At 54.1% G+C, this 18,340-nt stretch overlaps 2 protein-coding genes across 2 annotated transcripts in view; both read left to right on the forward strand.

Moving 5' to 3' along the window:
* LOC119096205 (titin-like) overlaps window positions 1–18,340 on the forward strand; it is an 82,552-nt gene that overhangs the window by 28,361 nt on the left and 35,851 nt on the right. The window contains 14 exon segments of the mRNA XM_037219005.1: window positions 271–409; window positions 915–1,058; window positions 1,656–1,798; window positions 2,069–2,177; window positions 2,723–2,866; window positions 3,306–3,567; window positions 3,946–4,082; window positions 4,465–4,713; window positions 5,024–5,167; window positions 5,682–5,802; window positions 6,145–6,278; window positions 6,504–6,647; window positions 7,010–7,258; window positions 7,719–7,862. Coding sequence (XP_037074900.1) covers window positions 271–409; window positions 915–1,058; window positions 1,656–1,798; window positions 2,069–2,177; window positions 2,723–2,866; window positions 3,306–3,567; window positions 3,946–4,082; window positions 4,465–4,713; window positions 5,024–5,167; window positions 5,682–5,802; window positions 6,145–6,278; window positions 6,504–6,647; window positions 7,010–7,258; window positions 7,719–7,862 — 2,263 coding nt within the window.
* LOC119096206 (flocculation protein FLO11) lies at window positions 9,804–13,393 on the forward strand. Its single transcript, XM_037219006.1, has one exon. It carries the CDS (start codon window positions 10,440–10,442, stop codon window positions 13,353–13,355), a length of 2,916 nt encoding a protein of 971 aa, XP_037074901.1. The 5' UTR covers window positions 9,804–10,439; the 3' UTR covers window positions 13,356–13,393.

The raw sequence follows: 18,340 nt of genomic DNA on the forward strand, positions 1-18,340 counted from the left end.
TATATATATCGGAGTTGCGCGCTGATGATGACTAGGATGATTTGACAGGTGTAACAGAGCCGACAAGAGTGACAAGTCCAGACTGGTGTCACTTTTACGGCGAACACAACAACCTTCACGGTGCATAAAACACGGTGTACTGATCGCGGATCTCATGCCAATGTATTGGAGCGCAACTTTGGAATAGACCACTGAGATCCGATAGTGGCCGCTGCACACGGGGCGTGGTGCGTACTCAGATGGAAGTACCACGTGACCTTCGACCGTCAGATGCCGAACTTCACCAAGCCGCTGAGGAACGTGGAGACGCTCGAGGGCACCAACGTGCACCTCGAGTGTCGGCTGCAGCCGGTCGGTGACAACAGCATGAAGGTCGAGTGGTTCGTCAACGATCAGCCGCTGAAGACCGGTGAGTCGGTGGTGTGCCGAGCGCTAGCAATGGCGCTGGAGGTAAGCTTATGTCGTACTCGTTTTCGAAAGGTCCCCGGCGTATTTGCCATTTCCCATGACATCGCGATACACCAACCTCTTCCGCCCGCAAACAGCTATGGGGGGTGAAGGGTAGTGTTGCCTATATCAACATACTTTGAATGTTAAAAGCTATTCATTGTGGAGTCCATTTCGCACTTAGCTACCCGCTAATCCTGGATGAACGCTGTCAAACTCTCTCTCATAGGTGAGCAGTACTGTTGTGCAGTGACGGTTAGCGCGTGACGCGTCCATCCCAACTCATTCCCGTGCAGTGTCCATACAGTCTGCCATATCTGACGAGTGTTGGCACCGGGTCTGGAACCGTGGTAGTGACCCCGGTAATCGACCGTCGGGATTGCGACCGTGATAGTGACCGCGATGACCGACCGCCGACTTGATTGTGACCGTGACCGCAGTGACTGACCCGGCCGCCCTCTCCGCAGGCCACCGGTTCCGGCCGGCGTACGAGTTCGACTACGTGGCGCTGGACCTGCTCAGCGTGTACCCGGCCGACTCGGGCCTGTACACGTGCCGGGCCACCAACCGACTGGGCCAGGCCGTCACCTCGGCCGCCATCCGCGTCATCGGTCAGTCACGGGGTCAGAGGGATGTCATCCGTTGCGGTGTTAAAAGGGTATCGTCGGGCGATGACGGTGTCACAGGGGTGTCGTCGGGCAGTCACGGGGTCAGAGTAGTGTCCTCGGTCCGTCACGGGATCAAAGGGGTGTTATCGGTCAGTCACGGGGGTCAGAGGAACGCCATCGGCCAGCCACGCAGTCAGGGGACGTCATCGGTCGGTCACATAGCGATGGGGACGTATTCAGTGCTGAAGTGTAGTGGCGCCATCTAGCCATCGCCTATTTTGTACCCACTGAGCTACACACAAACTTGTTTGCTGTTTTGAAATGACTTGCGCATCATCACAGAGATTGTAACTGTACCGTGTCGGCTCATCTGTGCCGCACTGACGCTGTGCACTTGCCCAATGGCGTGCGGTGAGCAATTTTAGATCACGGTTTCGGCGGAGCAACGTCTTGTCATGGCAGCGAGGAATATCAGCAGCGGTAGTTAACACTGGGGACCTTTTATGAGAGAGATATAGCAGCATCAGATCTCATTGAAGCCTTTCCACACCACAAGCGCCACCATCGAAATCTTACATTATCGTTGGGTTTCATTTGCAGCTAAGAAGGACCTGTACACGGAGCACCCGTCGTCGCTGGAGCAGATCCAGTTCATCGAGGACACGTCCCGGTACCAGCGCAAGGAGTGGGCCGATGAGATGGTGCAGATCAAGCCCAAGTTCGTCTCCCAGCTGAAGCACCAGGTACCTGCGTAGGACATGTGGACGCGCGATGACCTAGCTGTTTGAGCAAAGACGGAAATAAAACAGCGTGACATTTGCAGGCGATTACAGTTGTTGATTTTACAAGCACGGCGCATTGGTCGAGCTCGAATTCAATTTTAATGTAAATATGCCACGGCGGCTCAGTGACGTAGGCAAATTGCGCGACGGACATAACTGCACTATCCTCTCACCCTGTCTAACGGCAACACGGGAGAGTAGCCGACGCTTAGCTGACGGCGCGATTGACAGGAGCACCTGAAGGAGGGTCAGACGGCCCACTTCGAGGCCAAGGTGGAGCCGGTGACGGACGTCAACCTGCGCGTTGAGTGGCTCAAGGACGGCAAACCCATCACAGTCGGTCAGTGTGCTGCCGAGTCGCTCTGTCGGCAGACCAGCCGTGGTTGGCAGAGATGAGGACGAGAGGAGAGAGAGAGAGAGAGAGAGAGAGAGAGAGAGAGAGAGAGAGAGAGAGAGAGAGAGAGAGAGAGAGAAAGAGAGAGAGAGAGAGAGAGAGAGAGAGAGAGAGAGAGAGAGAGAGAGAGAGAGAGAGTTTGGGAGTGAGAGGAGGGAGATAAAGAGAGAGGGACTGAAATAGAAAGATAAAGAGAGAGAGAGGGAGAGAGAGAGAGAGTCAAAGGGAAAAGGAGGGGAGGGAGGGCGAGAGGGGGCGGGAGGAAAAGAGTGTGGATGGAAACTAATACGCTTCGGTAAGTGCGAGCTGCTTCGGACTTTCAACCACCTATGCTACAACCGTCATGTGTCCATACCCTACTCAAATCCACCGCGAAGCTCTTGTGATCCAAGCAACATCGCTGACTGGCACGCCGTCTCATTGTCACGACCTCACCGTCGACAAATGCTGAGGCGCCGCCGTGCGGTCCGACTGAGCTGGGGTGCCGGCAGGCCACCGTCACCGTCCGCTGCACGACTTCGGGTACGTGGCTCTCGACATCGTCGGCACGATCCCCGAGGACGAGGGCATCTACACCTGCCGCGCCACCAACGGACTCGGCTACGACGAGACCTCGGCCATACTCAAGTGTGCCAGTGAGTGGGCAGTTTCGACGGGTCGGTGCCTGTCGGGCAGCGCAGTGTGGGTCAGCTGGTTCGGCTCCGGGCGAGAGCTCTGTCGATGGCAGCTTGCGGGGTGCGAGAGCTTGTGGCGCTCGGCGGGCTGTCGTCCGTGCCGTGGACATCGTCTGAGGTGCAGCCCGCCGGCTATCAGAGAGCAGGGCGGTGATGTGGTAGCCTTCATAGTAAGCCTTAAAGCGACTAGGCAGTACGAGGTCTACCGGTTCTCAGGGTGCCTTCTCAGTGCCCCAGCTTGAATGTCTCAGTTTGCGAGCGAACTCGGCTCTGGCCTCCCTGACCTTGACCTATTCGGCGCTGGCTTCTGTGACCTCTCTGCCCTTCTCTGACCTCTCCACCCGCTTCTGACCCCGCCCTCTCTGACCGTCATCTGACACCCGCGCGGACCACCCGCCAGGCGCGCAGAAGGTGGTGACGGCCACCCAGCACGAGTCGGGTCTGCAGCAGCTGCAGTTCCTGGAGGACAAATCCAAGTACAGCCGCGCCGAGATTGTGGAAGAGGTGACCTCGCAGGCGCCCGTCTTCACCACCTCACCGACGAACGTCACCGTGAAGGAGGGCCAGCGTGCCCACTTCGAGTCCCGCCTCATCCCCGTCTCCGACCACACCATGAAGGTCCAGTGGTTCCACAACGGGAAGCCAGTCAAGGCCGGCTCCAGGTGGGTGACAGCCAGGCGGTGGACGTAGCTGCAAAAACGGGCAGCGCGTTGGTCCGTCATCAATGTTGATCACAATAGTGACGATTCTACAACTGTGCGATGAAGTTTCCATGCTTAGTGACTTTGTCTGTATTGGCCTTTATGTTTGGCCTGCGTCATTTCTGAGGTTTAAAGTTTACTCGTCGAATGTCATACTCATTGAAATATGCTGCTCACAGGAAACAACTGATGTCGTCCTACCGTATGCAATTGCCACATCTGTAAATTTGACACATGCCTTGATCATGGACCAAGTTACATCTCCTGGCCTGTCTTTCCGGTTCTGTCATTGCAAGAGGTTCTATTGCTGGGGCGTGATTGGTGACCTGTTTCGCGTAGGTTTGTTGAGACGAACAGCTTTGGGTTCGTGGCCTTGGACATTATGCACGCGTATCCGGAGGATCAGGGCACGTACACGTGCAAGGCCACCAACGCCCTGGGCGAGGCCGTCACTCAGGCCAACCTCACCTGCGTGTGTGAGTAGCCATGCTGACTTCAGTGCATACAGAACTGAGCGATCGCTAGCATGTTGATCGGCATGATTTGCATATGCTGGCTTGTATATGTGAATATGCTGACTGTCATGGTTATAAAATAGCTCTTGTGATCTGTTTTTTTTCTGTTTACCATTTTCGCAGTGTGTGCTCCCGTAAAGCAGATATGTACCAGCTTTCTTTCATGAAACCTACGTTGAAACGTAGCGCTATCTGGAGCTACTCCTTTCCCCAGCGTGCACATGCGGTTTCTCTTCTTTTTATACAGCTCCACTCACTACTAGCAGTTCCCTCTCCACTGACTCCTGCCCAATCCCGAGACCCCAGTGACTGCTGACGCCCGTCCCCTGCCGCTTCCCCGCAGCCAAGAGCGCCATTGACCAGGGCACGCTGCACGAGGAGGCGCTGGCCAAGCTACGCCACCTGGAGCAGAAGCCACAGACGACGCGACCGCAGGAGGAGGCCACCACCCAGGCGCCCGTCTTCACCCAGCCCATCAAGGACGTGCGCGTGGCCGAGGGACAGCCGCTGCACTTCGAGGCGCGCCTGATCCCGGTCGGCGACGCCAAGCTCAAGGTCGAGTGGTTCAAGAACGGCGTGCCCCTGCAGCAAGGTACGGCTCCGGCGTCGCACGTCGCCATGGAAACAGCGTTAACTTCAGTGGTGCTTGTTGTCGCGATTGCTTTGTTAGCAAGGCAATCGCGACAGTTTTCTAGAGCTTGGATTCTCTTCTTTTTCTGAAAATGCTCATTTTATGTGCATCGGGCGTTCGTAGACGTTGGAAAAGGTGGCTATTGAGACAAGAATCGCACATTACCCGCCATCTCCTGCACTTCAGTGCTGTGTAGCGCTGACACCCCTCTGTCAGCCCGCTTCCCAATGCCCCAGCATGATGAATCAAAGCACACATTGTCGTGTTTCAGCCAATCGCATCACCACTATGAACGACTTCGGTTTCGTGGCGCTGGACATGAAGTACTCTCAGGAGGACGACAGCGGCACTTACACGTGCCGCGCCACAAACGAGCTGGGACAGGCGGCCACCTCGGCCACCTGCGTCGTCCAGTGTAAGCGCTCCACCAGTCGGCTCTGATATACCGCGGCTGCTACGCGCTCAGAAGCCGATATTCGTGCGGAATTCAGCGATGGCCATGATGGAGTCAAGCTCTCTCGGCGTTTTGGCAGTCCTATCCCAGCTACATCGACGTGTGTGTTTACCTAGGACGATTATTAAGAAAATTTATCTGGTGAAATCTCGTAGTAAACATGGAGGCCGGCAATAAGGCTGGCATTGGTCCCGGGCCCACCGCATTTAGTTTTAGTAAATTTTGTGCTAGGTATGCGGCAAGTTTGAATGCAAGACTAGCGCAGGGTAACACTGCTGCTCAAGACCAGGATGTCTACCATTCTGAGATGCCACGTCGCAGATGTTGAGATCACATTCGTAATTGTGTCAAACTGAACCGATACCGGCCCAGTCACGATCAGCTAGCGATGCGCCCATTCCTTTAGCGCGGTGGCGTGGGAGGATGCACGTCTCTCCCCCAAGGAGAGCTAGGTGACAGGTCGCGCGTCCCACAGCCAAGGAGTCGCTGCTGCTCGACACGCAGCACGAGGGGGCATTGCAGAAGCTGCGACAGCTCGAGGACAAGACGGTCACCAGGCCGGAGGTCCAGGAGGCCGTCGTCAAGGAGAAGCCGCGGTAACCGAACACGGCGGCGGCGGGGATGAGGTCGTAGTTACCTGGGGCAATCACGCGACTCTGTTAGTTCGTGCGGGTCATAGCGATAGAGATGACCGGCATGATTAGCGTGATCAGCCTTGGCAAATAAAACAGCAGATAGATGTACGTCAATGGCCTATAAAACTGCTACAGCAATAACACATTGGTCATTGCCTAATGCAATATCTGGATGAATCAGTAAGGCAAGTCTAACAGTTGTACGTCAAGCGTGTGCCTTTCAATGTTTGGACATGTCAGGCGTGTTACCCTGGCCTCTACCCATGTATCACTTGGCTTAATACGGCTGTTGATCCCGCTCAGGTTCGTCACGGAGCTGACAGGCCCCACCAACCTGGTGGAGGGCCAGTCGGCCCACATGGAAGCGCGCATCGAGCCGTACCCGGACACCAACATGAAGGTCGACTGGTTCCACAACGGAAAGCCCTTGGCAAGCGGTGAGAAAGAAAAGAATTGTCCACCACTACCACGCGTTCGTACCATGTGTCCAAGGCCACGCTGGTAGGCATTATTCTTGATGTCCACCGTTGCGTTGTTCACTAACAGATCGTCGTTTACTATTCACATCGCGTCACAACCCTATAGATCACGCAAGCCGGTCGCAGGCTGCCTGCCTCACGTCTCCCACTTCATGTCCGTTCACATACCGACCGCTCCGCCAGGTCACCGTTACCGCACCATCAACGACTTCGGCTTCGTGTCGCTGGACATACTGTCCGCCTACCCGGAGGACTCGGGCGTGTACACGGTGCAGGCGACCAACCAGCTGGGCAAGGCCACGTCCCAGCTGAACATCGCCGTTCAGCGTACGTGTCCCGGCGACCGGCCGCCGCCGCCCTCTGGCCTCACCAGGGACGAGAGGGGTACAAGCGGGACGCGTCGTCTGATGGTGGTATCGCATCACCGAGTCACAACATGTGTCGCGCAAAACTCGACTGTCCTCATCTGTAACGTCATGTCGTGAATGTTGTCTTCCTTTAAGTCGGACATGTCCCGTTCTGTGGCGTACGAGTCAACACTGTCGCGCCTCACGGGCGGAACGCTGCTCGCCACGACACTGCGCGGTCGTCCGTGGAGCCGCGTCGTGACCGAGTGCGTGCCGTCTTCCCCCCCCCCCCCCCCCCCCCACCATCACCCCGCCCTGACGCGAGCGTCGCGCGGCGGACAGCGCGCGCCGCCCTGATCCAGGAGAGCCAGCACCCGGCCGCCATGCAGAAGATCTCCCACCTGGAGGCGGGCAAGCCGCGCCCGCAGGAGGAGCGGCCGGCGCCGCACGAGAAGCCCGTGTTCGGCCGCCCACTGAAGAACGCCCGGCTGGTGGAGGGTCAGAACACCCACCTCGAGGCCACGCTCACGCCCGTCAACGACGCCACCATGAAGGTCGAGTGGTTCTACAACGGCCGCCCCATCCCGCAGGGTACGTGCCAGGCGACATCGGACTGACGGCGGTTCGACACACGAATACGGGACAGCGGCAATGGTCTGGGCAAATGAGCATAGCTAAAAAAACCGGTTGCGCTTAAAAGTATACATGGTTTTTATTGGTCTGTACAACCATCTGATAGTGAATCGTCCCAGATCTGAGCGAGATAGATGCTTTGTGATGACCTGTTTCATTAACTGCATTAGAACGATAGACCCCACATATTATGAAAACAGAAAATCACCGCCGAGCATCGAAAAATGAATATCGGCCGGTTCGTTGTATAAACAGAATAGATACACCGATATATGCATGCATACTGCTATGTATTCATGGGTCTTGGGCCGCTCCGTCTGCGCGTAATTTCCTTCACACTATCTAGTTGTCTCATCCTGATGGCCCGTGACTGGTGACCATGCTCGACTCGCCTAGCATCGTTCCCTTCTTCGGCCAGGTCACCGCTTCAAGACTTCCTATGACTTCGGGTTCGTGGCCCTGGACCTGCTATACTCCTACCCGGAGGACTCCGGCACGTACATGTGCAAGGCCACCAACGTCGCCGGCGAGGCCGTCACCACCTGCAACGTCGAGATCGAAGGTAGGTCGGCCGCGCTCATGGCAGCCGCTCTGGGGTGGAGCACGCCGTCGGGGACGAGGCACTGGACTGGTGCGCTCCTGCCACTCCCTTGAAAGGCGTGTTGACGTGCGTCGGAGAGGTAGTTAGATCGTTAGAAGTACGTGGGCCGAGGCCGAGGTTGTAGCACTAACACCGCCTGAGGTCCCGTTGGTCGCCGGTAGCCAGTCCGAGCCGGTTGACCCGACTGTCGGGCGGATTGGGACTGATGTGCAGATCTAGGCTCTCCGAGCGCCATCTGCCCGGCCTGCTCTGGCACGAACCACGGTCCGTCTCTTCCAGTTTCCGTCCCGAGCGCCTGCTATTTTCCGGACAAAAACGACGGCAGTGCTCACTGACATGGAGAGGGCAGTTCGACGGCCAGTGAGCCCGCCCTTGTAGCTTGGATGAGGTAGAGCACCGGGCATTCTGACCAATTTGCGGCATATGTGTGGGATGATGGTCCGAAACACGCTTATGCGGTCCGTCTCTGACGATTTGCTTGCGAGCGACCGAGACAGCCGGGATGCAGAGGATCGTCCTTGTTGTAGAACAGCATGGAAATCACGGGTTTTACCGCAAGCATATTTCGTTGAAATGAAATATTCTTTTGGGGTATGGAATCAGAGTTTTCACATCAAGTTAAGCAATGGGACTGATACCAGAACAATCCTAAGCTAAGCTTGTCGAGGAGCATTATTCCAAAACTATTCATGCAAGATGTACGGCTAAATAGCCAAAGATGTGGTTGCGCAGTCCTACTGGGCAATTACCAGCCAACGTGGTCCTGATATTGAGCATTCATCTTGTCTTGGTCCCAAGCATCTTTCTCCTGGTCTTTGTAGTTGAACAATCTCAGAGAAGTTAAGCTTCTTACTCGTGGGCCAGTCTCTCACAAAAGCAATTGTTCATCAACAGTGCCAAGCCTGGAACTCATTGAAACATATTGATGTCAGAACATTGTCCTTGGAACGTAGCACTTTAGCTGTATTTCAGAAAATACTACTACCGTGGTTGGTATCCTGCTCCATTTGCGTGAATGCTTGTTTCGAATACGCTCCTCAAGATTTGCGAACAAGGTATACCAAATCATATATTCCAAATGTGATATACAAAATTTGATGAACAAAGTAATGATGTATATCCAATTGTATATATGCATACATACATATATATATATATATATATATATATATATATATATATATATATATATATATATATATATATAGAAAAACCGCGAAAGAGGAAGGTTTTCGGATGAGCCTCGTCCTTTTAACTGAAGCCAAGCTCGGTCGGCTTTATAGCGAGTGGTCCGGCGGCTCGGATGGACAACAGATCATAATTTTTTGAAGGCGGAAACACCTGGAGAGATCAGACACAGAAAGTATCTGCACGGTAAAAGGATCCCAGTGCATTTTAAAGAAGTTAAGCCAGATGAGATGGACTCCTCTATTAATGAACAAATGAACGTCTTGCAACATTTAACCTTCTCACAACGTGAGAACAGTATCAATACTCCCACGCGGGGCCACATCACGCATCACACGGAGGTCGTTTATCTGAGTAACGAACAGCTCAATCTGTTGAGACCACCCACGACCTTCAAAAAATCAACCATATCGCCGCGCAGCGGCTGCCGCCCCTCAATACACAGAAAGCGCTAACGATGAGCCGCCTGCGCTCGGGGATCGCCGGTGGCGTCTGAGATGCGCCCGCGCCGCTCGGGCGGTCGGCCAGACCGGAGGTGAGGTGTCCCGAGCCGGCCAGGTCAGCACGCGACCGTGACCGGGGAGGCTCGATCGAGTTCCGATGTCTGACATCACCAGGCGCGCCCGAAATAGACGGGCCGAACGTCTGTGCGGACATCACTCGGCCAGTCGTGTGCCAGCGGCGGGGTGAGGTGCCACCGGGGCTCCGGAGTCGTCCGCCGCCGACCGCGCTCGCCTCAGCTCCGTGGAGGTGTGCGCTACCGGCCTTGGGAGGTCGCGATGCCGAACGGCCCGACGGAGGCGCAGCCGGCGCGACCCGCCGGTCAGCAGCAGGGACAGGTCAATGGACACGCGCTCGGGCTGCAGACGGAGACACAGCCGTACGTGGACAAGCAGGAGACGTTCGACCACTCGAAGACATCGGAGAGGACTGCAAATGGGCACCGGGACGCTGAGATGACGGAGAAGAAGAGCCAGTCGACTGAGCAGACCGTTTCAAGATCACCGGAAGTGACAAAGGTCAGGACGGTGGAGGAGCAAACGCAGCAGTCGATATCGAAGTCATCCGAGACGTCAGCCAAAGGGCTTCCACCAGTGGCATTGTCAGTGGAGTGCGCATTTCCACAGCCTAGCGTGGCACTCATGGAGGTAAGGCAACCTGCTCCTATGCAGCAATTGAGGACTGAGCTCAGTGAACAAAAAATGTTTCAAACCATGTCTGAATCTTCGGAGACATCAGGCCCAAGATCGGCCCAAGCTCCGGCACTTGCAGTGTTCACTCCCGAAGTCAATGGGGAAAGCAGCTGTAGGCAAGGGATGCAAAGCCAGTTAAAAGAACAAGAATACATACATGAGAAGTCGGATCATCGCGTCTCCGATCAACCGCTGCCTAAATCTCATGACTTCTCAGCCATTCTCCCCACTCTGCCTCCGCTCGCCGAGGCGTTTGAAGCTTTTCCGAAATCCATGCGACAGGGACAGCCGTATGCCGACAGACAGGAGACTTTCAGCCAATCCAAAACATCGCAAAAAACTGAGCATGGGACACAGGGAGTCAGAAACGGCAGAAAAGAAAAGTCAGATCTTTGAGCAGTCTGCTACACCAACTATGACGTCATCAAAGACCGTCGAAGAAACTTCCTTCCAAACCACCTCCCACGAGACATCAAACGAAAGGGCCCCTGAACTATCAGGTTCCCTGCCATTTTCTCGGCCTGAGGTACATCCTCAGGTGACCTTCCAACGTCCATCGTTTACTCAAGCTAGAACTGAGGCCACAGAACGGTCATCATTGGGTTCAAAGTCAAATACGTTTTCAGTGGGAGCACCAGCGCCCTTGACGAATCTGCAGCCTCCATCACAGCCACAAGTGGACAAACAAGAGACGTTCAGCTACTCTAAAACCTCGGAAGCAACCGATAAAGGACTTCGCGAGTCCGAGGTCACTGAGAAGAAGGGTCAAACGTTTGAGAAGTCTATTTCAGAAACACCCGGAATGACCGAAGTAAAGACCGTGGAGGAGCAGTCAAGTCAGCTAATTTCGAAATCATCTGAGACATCACAGGATAGCGTGCTAGAAAGGAAGCCCATGATCCGTCCATCTTCCCGCATTCAAACTCCAGGAGACCAGCTTGACCAACTTACGCCATTGCTGAAGATGGAAACAAACAACACCAATCAGCAATCAAAGGAAGAAAAGCACATTCAAACTACTTCGAAACTTGACGCTTTTACGAAAAGCCTGCTTGAAGGCCCGCCGACTTTGGTAGCTCCTCAAGCACCATTTTCGCATGCCGATGTACCCCAAACTTTCTCAAATTATCAGCCCCAAGAACAGCCGTATGTGGACAGGCAAGAGACTTTCAGCAAGTCGAAGACTTCAGAGAAAACTGAGCAAGGACTCAAGGAGTCTGAGACGACAGAGAAGAAAAGTCAGACATTCCAGCAGTCTGCTACGCCGACCATGACCTCTTCCAAGACCGTTGAGGAACAATGCATCCAAAAAACTTCCATTGAGACGTCAGGAGAAAAACTTCCCCACGTTGCAACTCCTGTACCGCAGCTTTCTGCTCAGCCTGAGGCCAAGCCACATAGTATATCCAGCCGAGCGACGATGCCGCAAGTAAACACCGAAACTACCCAGCAGATGTCGCTGGAAACAACTTCTGAGCGACATGAAGCATCTAAATATGCAGCGCCGCCGAATCTGAATGAAACACTCGTCCCACCGGTCCCTCTGGCGACTAGTGAAGTTCCCCAACAAAGGAGCGAGGTTCCTGATCGACCTCATTCTTTGGAGCGGAGTGTTCTGGAAACGGACTCAGAGCTGAAGACTTTCAGAACTTTGCCTCCGCGTGTCGGCCCCAAACCCTTTTCTTCAAATCTTGCTTATCCTGTGGGAACACCGGCCCCTTTTAAAAGGGTGCAGCCTTCATTCCAGCCGTGTGTCGATAAGGAAAGCCAGCATAAGATGGCAGAGAAGGCTTCTATAGTTATTGATAAACACAACATTACCGAAAGCCATGCTCGGCCTTTCAAGCCGACTGTCCCCAGACCATCAAAAATGACAGAACCAAAAACTGTGAAGGAGCAAACATACCAGTCATCATCAAAGACCTCAGAGACCTCTCAACAAAAATATCCAGAAGAGTATCCAGTCACTCCGGATATGACGCCAGCTTATGACTTCGTGCAGCCCGCCCCTGTGCCGCAATCGACCACGGAAACTAGACAGCAGCAGATGTCTCAGTCTAGGACTCAGTCTTTGGAGAGAACAAACCTAGGACCGGCACAGGTTCCAGTGCCTGAAGCCGTCCATCCAGCTACCATCGCAGGACGTGATTATCAGCAGCACGAGCGAGCCGAGTCGAAAGAGCAAAAGTCTGTGAGTGAGGTGTCAAAGCACCTGCTTGTTGAAAAGAGACAGCCTGAATTCTTTTCCCGTCCATCAGTTTCTCCTGCTCGGTTCGCACATGTTGAGGCACCGCGGACTCTGCCGAAACATGAACCACCAGCACAACCATGCGTTGAGAAACAGAAAGATTCGAGACAGTGCGAAACTACGCAGCAAACTGTGTATGACCGCAAACTATTGGAGGTGACGGGTGAGGCAGATCAAACGTCTGGCCAGCCCGCTGTATCGACCATGGCTTCCTCCAAGACTGTCGAGGAAATGTTGTCCAAGTCTCATGGGTTTTCAAAGGACAGGCTTCCTCAGCCGCCATTTTCTGTGCCCTATCCATTTTCTCAGCCTGAGACGCAGCCATACGAGACAATAGAGTTTTCGCCATTGCCACAAGCGAAGACCATCAACACGGAGCAGATGTCCACGTCTTCAACGTCCGAATCAAGCGTTCTGAGCCGGCAAGCGTCACCACAAGTTCCGGAGGCAATGCCTCCCCGTGTTGCTGCCAAACCGCTTTCTTCAGGTCCTGCCCATCCAGTGGGGATACCGAAACTTGTGGCAGATCTGCATCCCTCCGCCCAGCCATACGTGGACAAACAGGAAACGTTTAGTCACTCTAAAACCTCGGAGACAACCGATAAAGGATGTCGTCAGTCTGAGATCGCTGAGAAAAAGGTCAGGCTGTCGAACACTTTGTGTCAACAACACCAGGAAAAACTGAATCCAGGACTGTCGAGGAGCAGACGTTTCAATCGATTTCAAAATCATCTGAGACGTCTCAAGAAACAGTCCCAGAAATTATGCACCTTACGAGCCAGTTTCCTCAAAAAGCAGGACCAACAAAGGAGCCACAGAAACTGACACCACTGCTGCCATCGGAAACAGCGGGGCAAAAATATGGATCAAAAGAGGAAAGCTATATGCAAACAACGTCGATGCTTGACAACGTTAACAGGAAGGTTTCTCAGGTCCCGGTTTCTTCTCTCGATTACCCCACTCGGTTCGCGGACGTCCCGTCGCCGCGGCCTTTTGTAAAGTCCCAGCCAGAGGCACAGCCCTATATGGACAAACAGGAAACTGTCAGCCAATCAAGAACTTCGGAGAAAACCGAGCACGGAAGCAAAGAATCTGAGACGGCGGAAAAGAAGAGTCAGACGTTTGAGCGGTCAGTGACGCCAACCATGACTACCACCAAGACTGTCGAGGAGGTGTCCTCGCAAGCAATGTCCCATGAGACGTCTGAGGAAAAGGTTCCTCGAGCACCGGCTCCATTTTCCAATGTATTTTCTCAACCCCAGGTGCAGCCGCAAGACATGTGCCGACGTGGGACCTTGCCGCAAACAAAAACCAAAACCACCTCAGATACGTCACAGGAGACAATATCCAAGTCCCACGAAACATCCCTACATTCTACACCTGAAGTTCCCAATGCAAAGTTCGTTCCATCAGTTCACTTGACACCTGCTGAAAGTCCTCGACAGCCGGGCCACGTGCGAGATCAGACTCACTCTCTGGAAAAGAGCTATCTGAACTCAAACTCAGAATGCAAGACCTCCCAACATTCTTCGTCTCTGCGTGCTGCCCCGGAACCATTTTCTTTAGGGCCATTCTGTTTGGTGGGGTCACCGAAACCTTTGGCTAATTTGCATCATCCAGGACAGCCCTACGTCGATAAACAGGAGACGTTCAGTCACTGCAAGACGTCAGAGGCAATCGATAAGGGGCGCCGTGATTCTGAAATCACCGAGAAAAAGGTGCAGGCACTTGAACAGTTTGTTTCAGAGACACCAGAAATTACAGAGTCCAAGACTGTGGAAGAGCAAACGTTTCAATCGTTGTCAAAGTCACTTCAAACTTCGCAAGAAGGGCCATCAAAGATTCCTCCTCCTACTACATACCAAGTTGTTCAGACTGGGATCCCCGCAATGCAAGCACCAAAACCGGCCCCCGTGCCGCCAGCGAAAATCAAAACTTCGGAACATAAATCGTTCACGTCCATGGCTGAATCAAGTGATGCATCAACGCTGGCGCCGGGAAACCTAGCTCAAGCAGCATTCTTTCCGGAGCGAGAGACGTTGCGAAAACCTCAGCTTCAGCAACAAGTGGCATCGACCGCAAATAAGTCTGTGCATACTTCCAGGCGGGATATCTTTGAAAGAGATGCACCCCAAGCCCGTGCAGCCCCATCACCCCCACGTAGTCGCAGCATGCCAGCCTTTCCGACCCATAGTTCGATACAGCCTCACCCACAACCGTATGTGGACAAACAAGAGACTTTCAGCAAATCAAAAACATCGGAGAAAACAGAGCATGGGCACAGAGAATCTGAAACGTCAGAGAAAAGGAGCCAGGCGGTTGAGCAGTCTGCAACACCGACTACGACTTCGACAAAAATTGTCAAGGAAGAGTCCTATGAAACGTCGACGCGTACCCAAGAAATGACTCAGGAACCAGTACCTCCGGTAACAACTTCTGTCGTCTCCCCGTTTACCACGGACGATGCGAGTTTCCAGAGGGTGCCGCAGGCCCAGTGGTCACCATTGCTGGAATCTAAAAAAGAAACCATGGAACAGCATTACCTCCAGACACAATCCCAGTCACAACAACCACCTCAGCCATTGGCAGCGCCTGTGCTGTATGTTGAGGCTCCACGAGACATGCCGGATAGACGAACGCATTCGACGGAAGAGAGGCTCCTGGAAACGCTTTCGACATCTAAAGTATCCCAAGATGAAAGCCCTCTACGTCACACTCCGGTACTTTCGTCAGGTCCCATTTATCCAGTGGAAACCAGCGCTCAATCGCCAGAGCATCGTGCTCAGGGGCAGCCATACGTAGACAAGCAGGAGACGTTTAGCCACTCGAAAACATCGGAGCGAACTGAAGGCGGACACCGTGAGGCTGAAGTAACGGAGAAGAAGACCCAGGCGGTCGAGCAGTCTGTTTCAAAAACAGCAGACATGATGGAGTCGAAGACAGTAGAGGAGCTGTCTCTCGAAACGTCGTCAAAGTCATTTGAGACCTCGCAAACCAAGCCATCTCAAGAGACGCCATCTGTGATGCATCCGTTCGTGCCAACAGAAGCACAACTAAGGCAACCAGCAGGAGATACACCTTTAATGCAATCTAACATGACGTCAGCCGAGCAGAAATCGTTCCAGGCAATGTCTGAAACATCAAGAACGTCACCTCACAGCCAAGAACGGGGTGCATCTCCACAATCCTTCTCCTCGGTAGGTAGGGAAGTGCCGAGGGCTCAACAGCAACAGCATACTGAATCATTCGAAGGAAGCGTCACGGCACACAACGTCGCAGCAGCCAGTAGCACTGAAGGACTGGCCACGAATCGAGGCCGCACAACTTCAACCATGTGTAGATAAGCAGGAAACCTTCAGCCAATCCAAAACTTCGGAGACAACCGAAAAGGGGCATCGCGAAACTGAGACGACTGAGAAGAACAGCCAGTCGTTTGAGCAGTCGGTCTCACAAACACCAACGGCGACCTCTACCAAAGCCGTCGAGGAGAAGTCTTTCCAGACGATAAGTCACACCATCGAACAGTCTGGCCCGGAGGTGATCCGGGAGCCCCCACGGATCCAGCAACCGGAGGTGGCAGCGGAAGGGCCGATTTTCGCTGCACCGCAGTCTGTCCAAAAAACCCATCCGCGGACTGAGGAGATAAAAGGTCTGCACAGCGTTGTAGACCGACAAGCAATGGCGCCCGTTTCTCCAGACGTCGGTCTCGAAGACCAAATTATTACAGGGGCTTCCTTACCGTCAATGCCAAGTCTGTTTTCCGATCACAGCCAGATGAGTCTGAGCAGGAAGATGGTTGACCAGAAAGCATCTTCAAGCGTTGGATTACCGCAAGAGAAAATCATTCCGGTTCGTGTGACATCCGAAACATTGAAGAAAGAGACTCAGGAAAAGCAGGCCACGCATTCCATTTCAAGCACGATGTCCGAGACTTCACCAACGACATGGATGCCTATGCCTGATCTGCCCAGCTGGCCTAGCCTGCCGGTCGGTAGCCAGCCTCTTTCAAACCACCACTCAAGAACAGAGAATCAACTGCAGCAGTCTCAGCAGATAACCAGTCGCGCGGAACAGGCCAACGCGTGGCCGATGGCGTCAGCTCCAGGTCAGCCTAGTTCGTTCGTGAGCCGGCAGGAGAACGCCACCGCCGAGAAATCTCACTTCACTCGTCGAGAGGATCAGCTGTCGCATCCAGCCCGTGAGCACGTGATTCCTGTCCAGCTGTCTCCAGCGGGGTGAGACGCAGTCAAGCAGACACGTTCAGCTCTCTCAGCAGAGTCAAGTCGAGCGACAGGTCACGGAGTCAGGCCGGGAGCACGTGATCCCCGTTCAGGTGTCGCCCTTCTCCGAGCGCCCACTGCTCACCGAACAGAGGGTCGTCAGCACGAATCAGTCATGGTCGAACAAGCTCGAGCGTTCCTCCTCCATGACGATGGCTCACGACCAGGCGGCAAACGCGTGCCTGCAGCCGCTGACCGGCGCCCACAGCGGCCAGGCTTCGACGGGGTCTCACTTTCTGAGCCCTTGTCTGACCGCTGCTCCGACCCTGCCGCCGCTCTGTGCCGCGGGCGAGCTCTGGCCGCAGAGGCCGGCCGGCTCGGACCAGCAGGCGACGTCCCGCCAGGGCGGAGCCGGCCTCCTCCAGGCAGCCGGCTCCGACGGCGACGCGCAGCACCAGCGGTCCAGCAGCTACAGCAGCGGCAGCGAGTACGAGCAGGTGGAGGTGCCGACCGGGTTGCGCCGTGCGTCGAAGCAGGCGGAGGAAGCCGCGCAGGCAGAGAAGAAGGTGGAGAGGTCGGAACGGGAGGAAGTCCGGCCGGACGGCAAATATCTGGTCCAGCGGACGGTGGAGACGACGACCGAGCAGGAGATGAAGCGGAGCGAGAGCTCAGAGGTCGTCCAGGGGACTGTCCCACCGATTCACTGATGGGATGCGAACCAGTGATATTGCGCTGGAAACAGCCTGCAAAGTGATGGAATGGTACCAGCCGGTGCTGTCGTGGTGCATACCTACGCTATGTGCGTGTGCTATAAGGCATGAAAAGTGCGCATATGTGAGCGTGATGCGGTGAAGAGGAGGAACTTCTCCGGTGAGCGTAAACAAAAGAGCGAATTGGTTATCGCAGGAATGTTGTTTTCATTCGTCATGCGTGGTGACAGCTGTTCGAGTACAGCTGGCTTCTCTGACGCACTGTGGGGCCCACGTGAGCGTTGATTGAAAACAAAAATCATGGGGCTGTCAGAAATGGCCTGCCGGGTAGTTAACCCACCTGATGACCCATGTCGGCCGCTTATTCAGTAAGGTACCGTTTATTAACAGCACGTTGGCATGCGTCTTGCTTGTATGCATAGCTGCCTGGCACTGACAACAGATCCCGCTTCTAATAAGATTGAGTGGTTATTATTGCTGGCTGTGCATCTAAAAAGTTTTGGCTTTCAGTGGTTTTTACTCTTTTAACGGTCATGACCTTTTCACGATATCGCTTCGTCTATTTTTGCCAGCACTCGTGACGTTCAACGATACGTACTTCAAAGTGTTCAATGCCATGTTGTAATTTATTGTCGTGGTCTGTTTCCAGCGTTTAGCTGCCTCGTTCCCCTGGGAGAGCATTTCGAGCCAAGCTGCTATTGCTCGCGAGTGGTTCACTCGCATGTGTGCTACTAGGGCTGTTAGCCATAATGAGCGCAGCGTGTTCGATGCGTATTGTCTGTGCGGATTGTTTCCTTTATCTCCCCAAACCATCTCCCTTAGCAGTGATAAATAAACATATATGCTATATGGAAAGCCTTTGAAACGGATAATGGCTGAA

This window comes from Pollicipes pollicipes, unplaced genomic scaffold, assembly GCF_011947565.3.
Source record: "Pollicipes pollicipes isolate AB1234 unplaced genomic scaffold, Ppol_2.1 Scaffold_4295;HRSCAF=5057_pilon_pilon_pilon, whole genome shotgun sequence".
NCBI classification, from domain to species: Eukaryota; Metazoa; Arthropoda; class Thecostraca; order Pollicipedomorpha; family Pollicipedidae; genus Pollicipes; species Pollicipes pollicipes.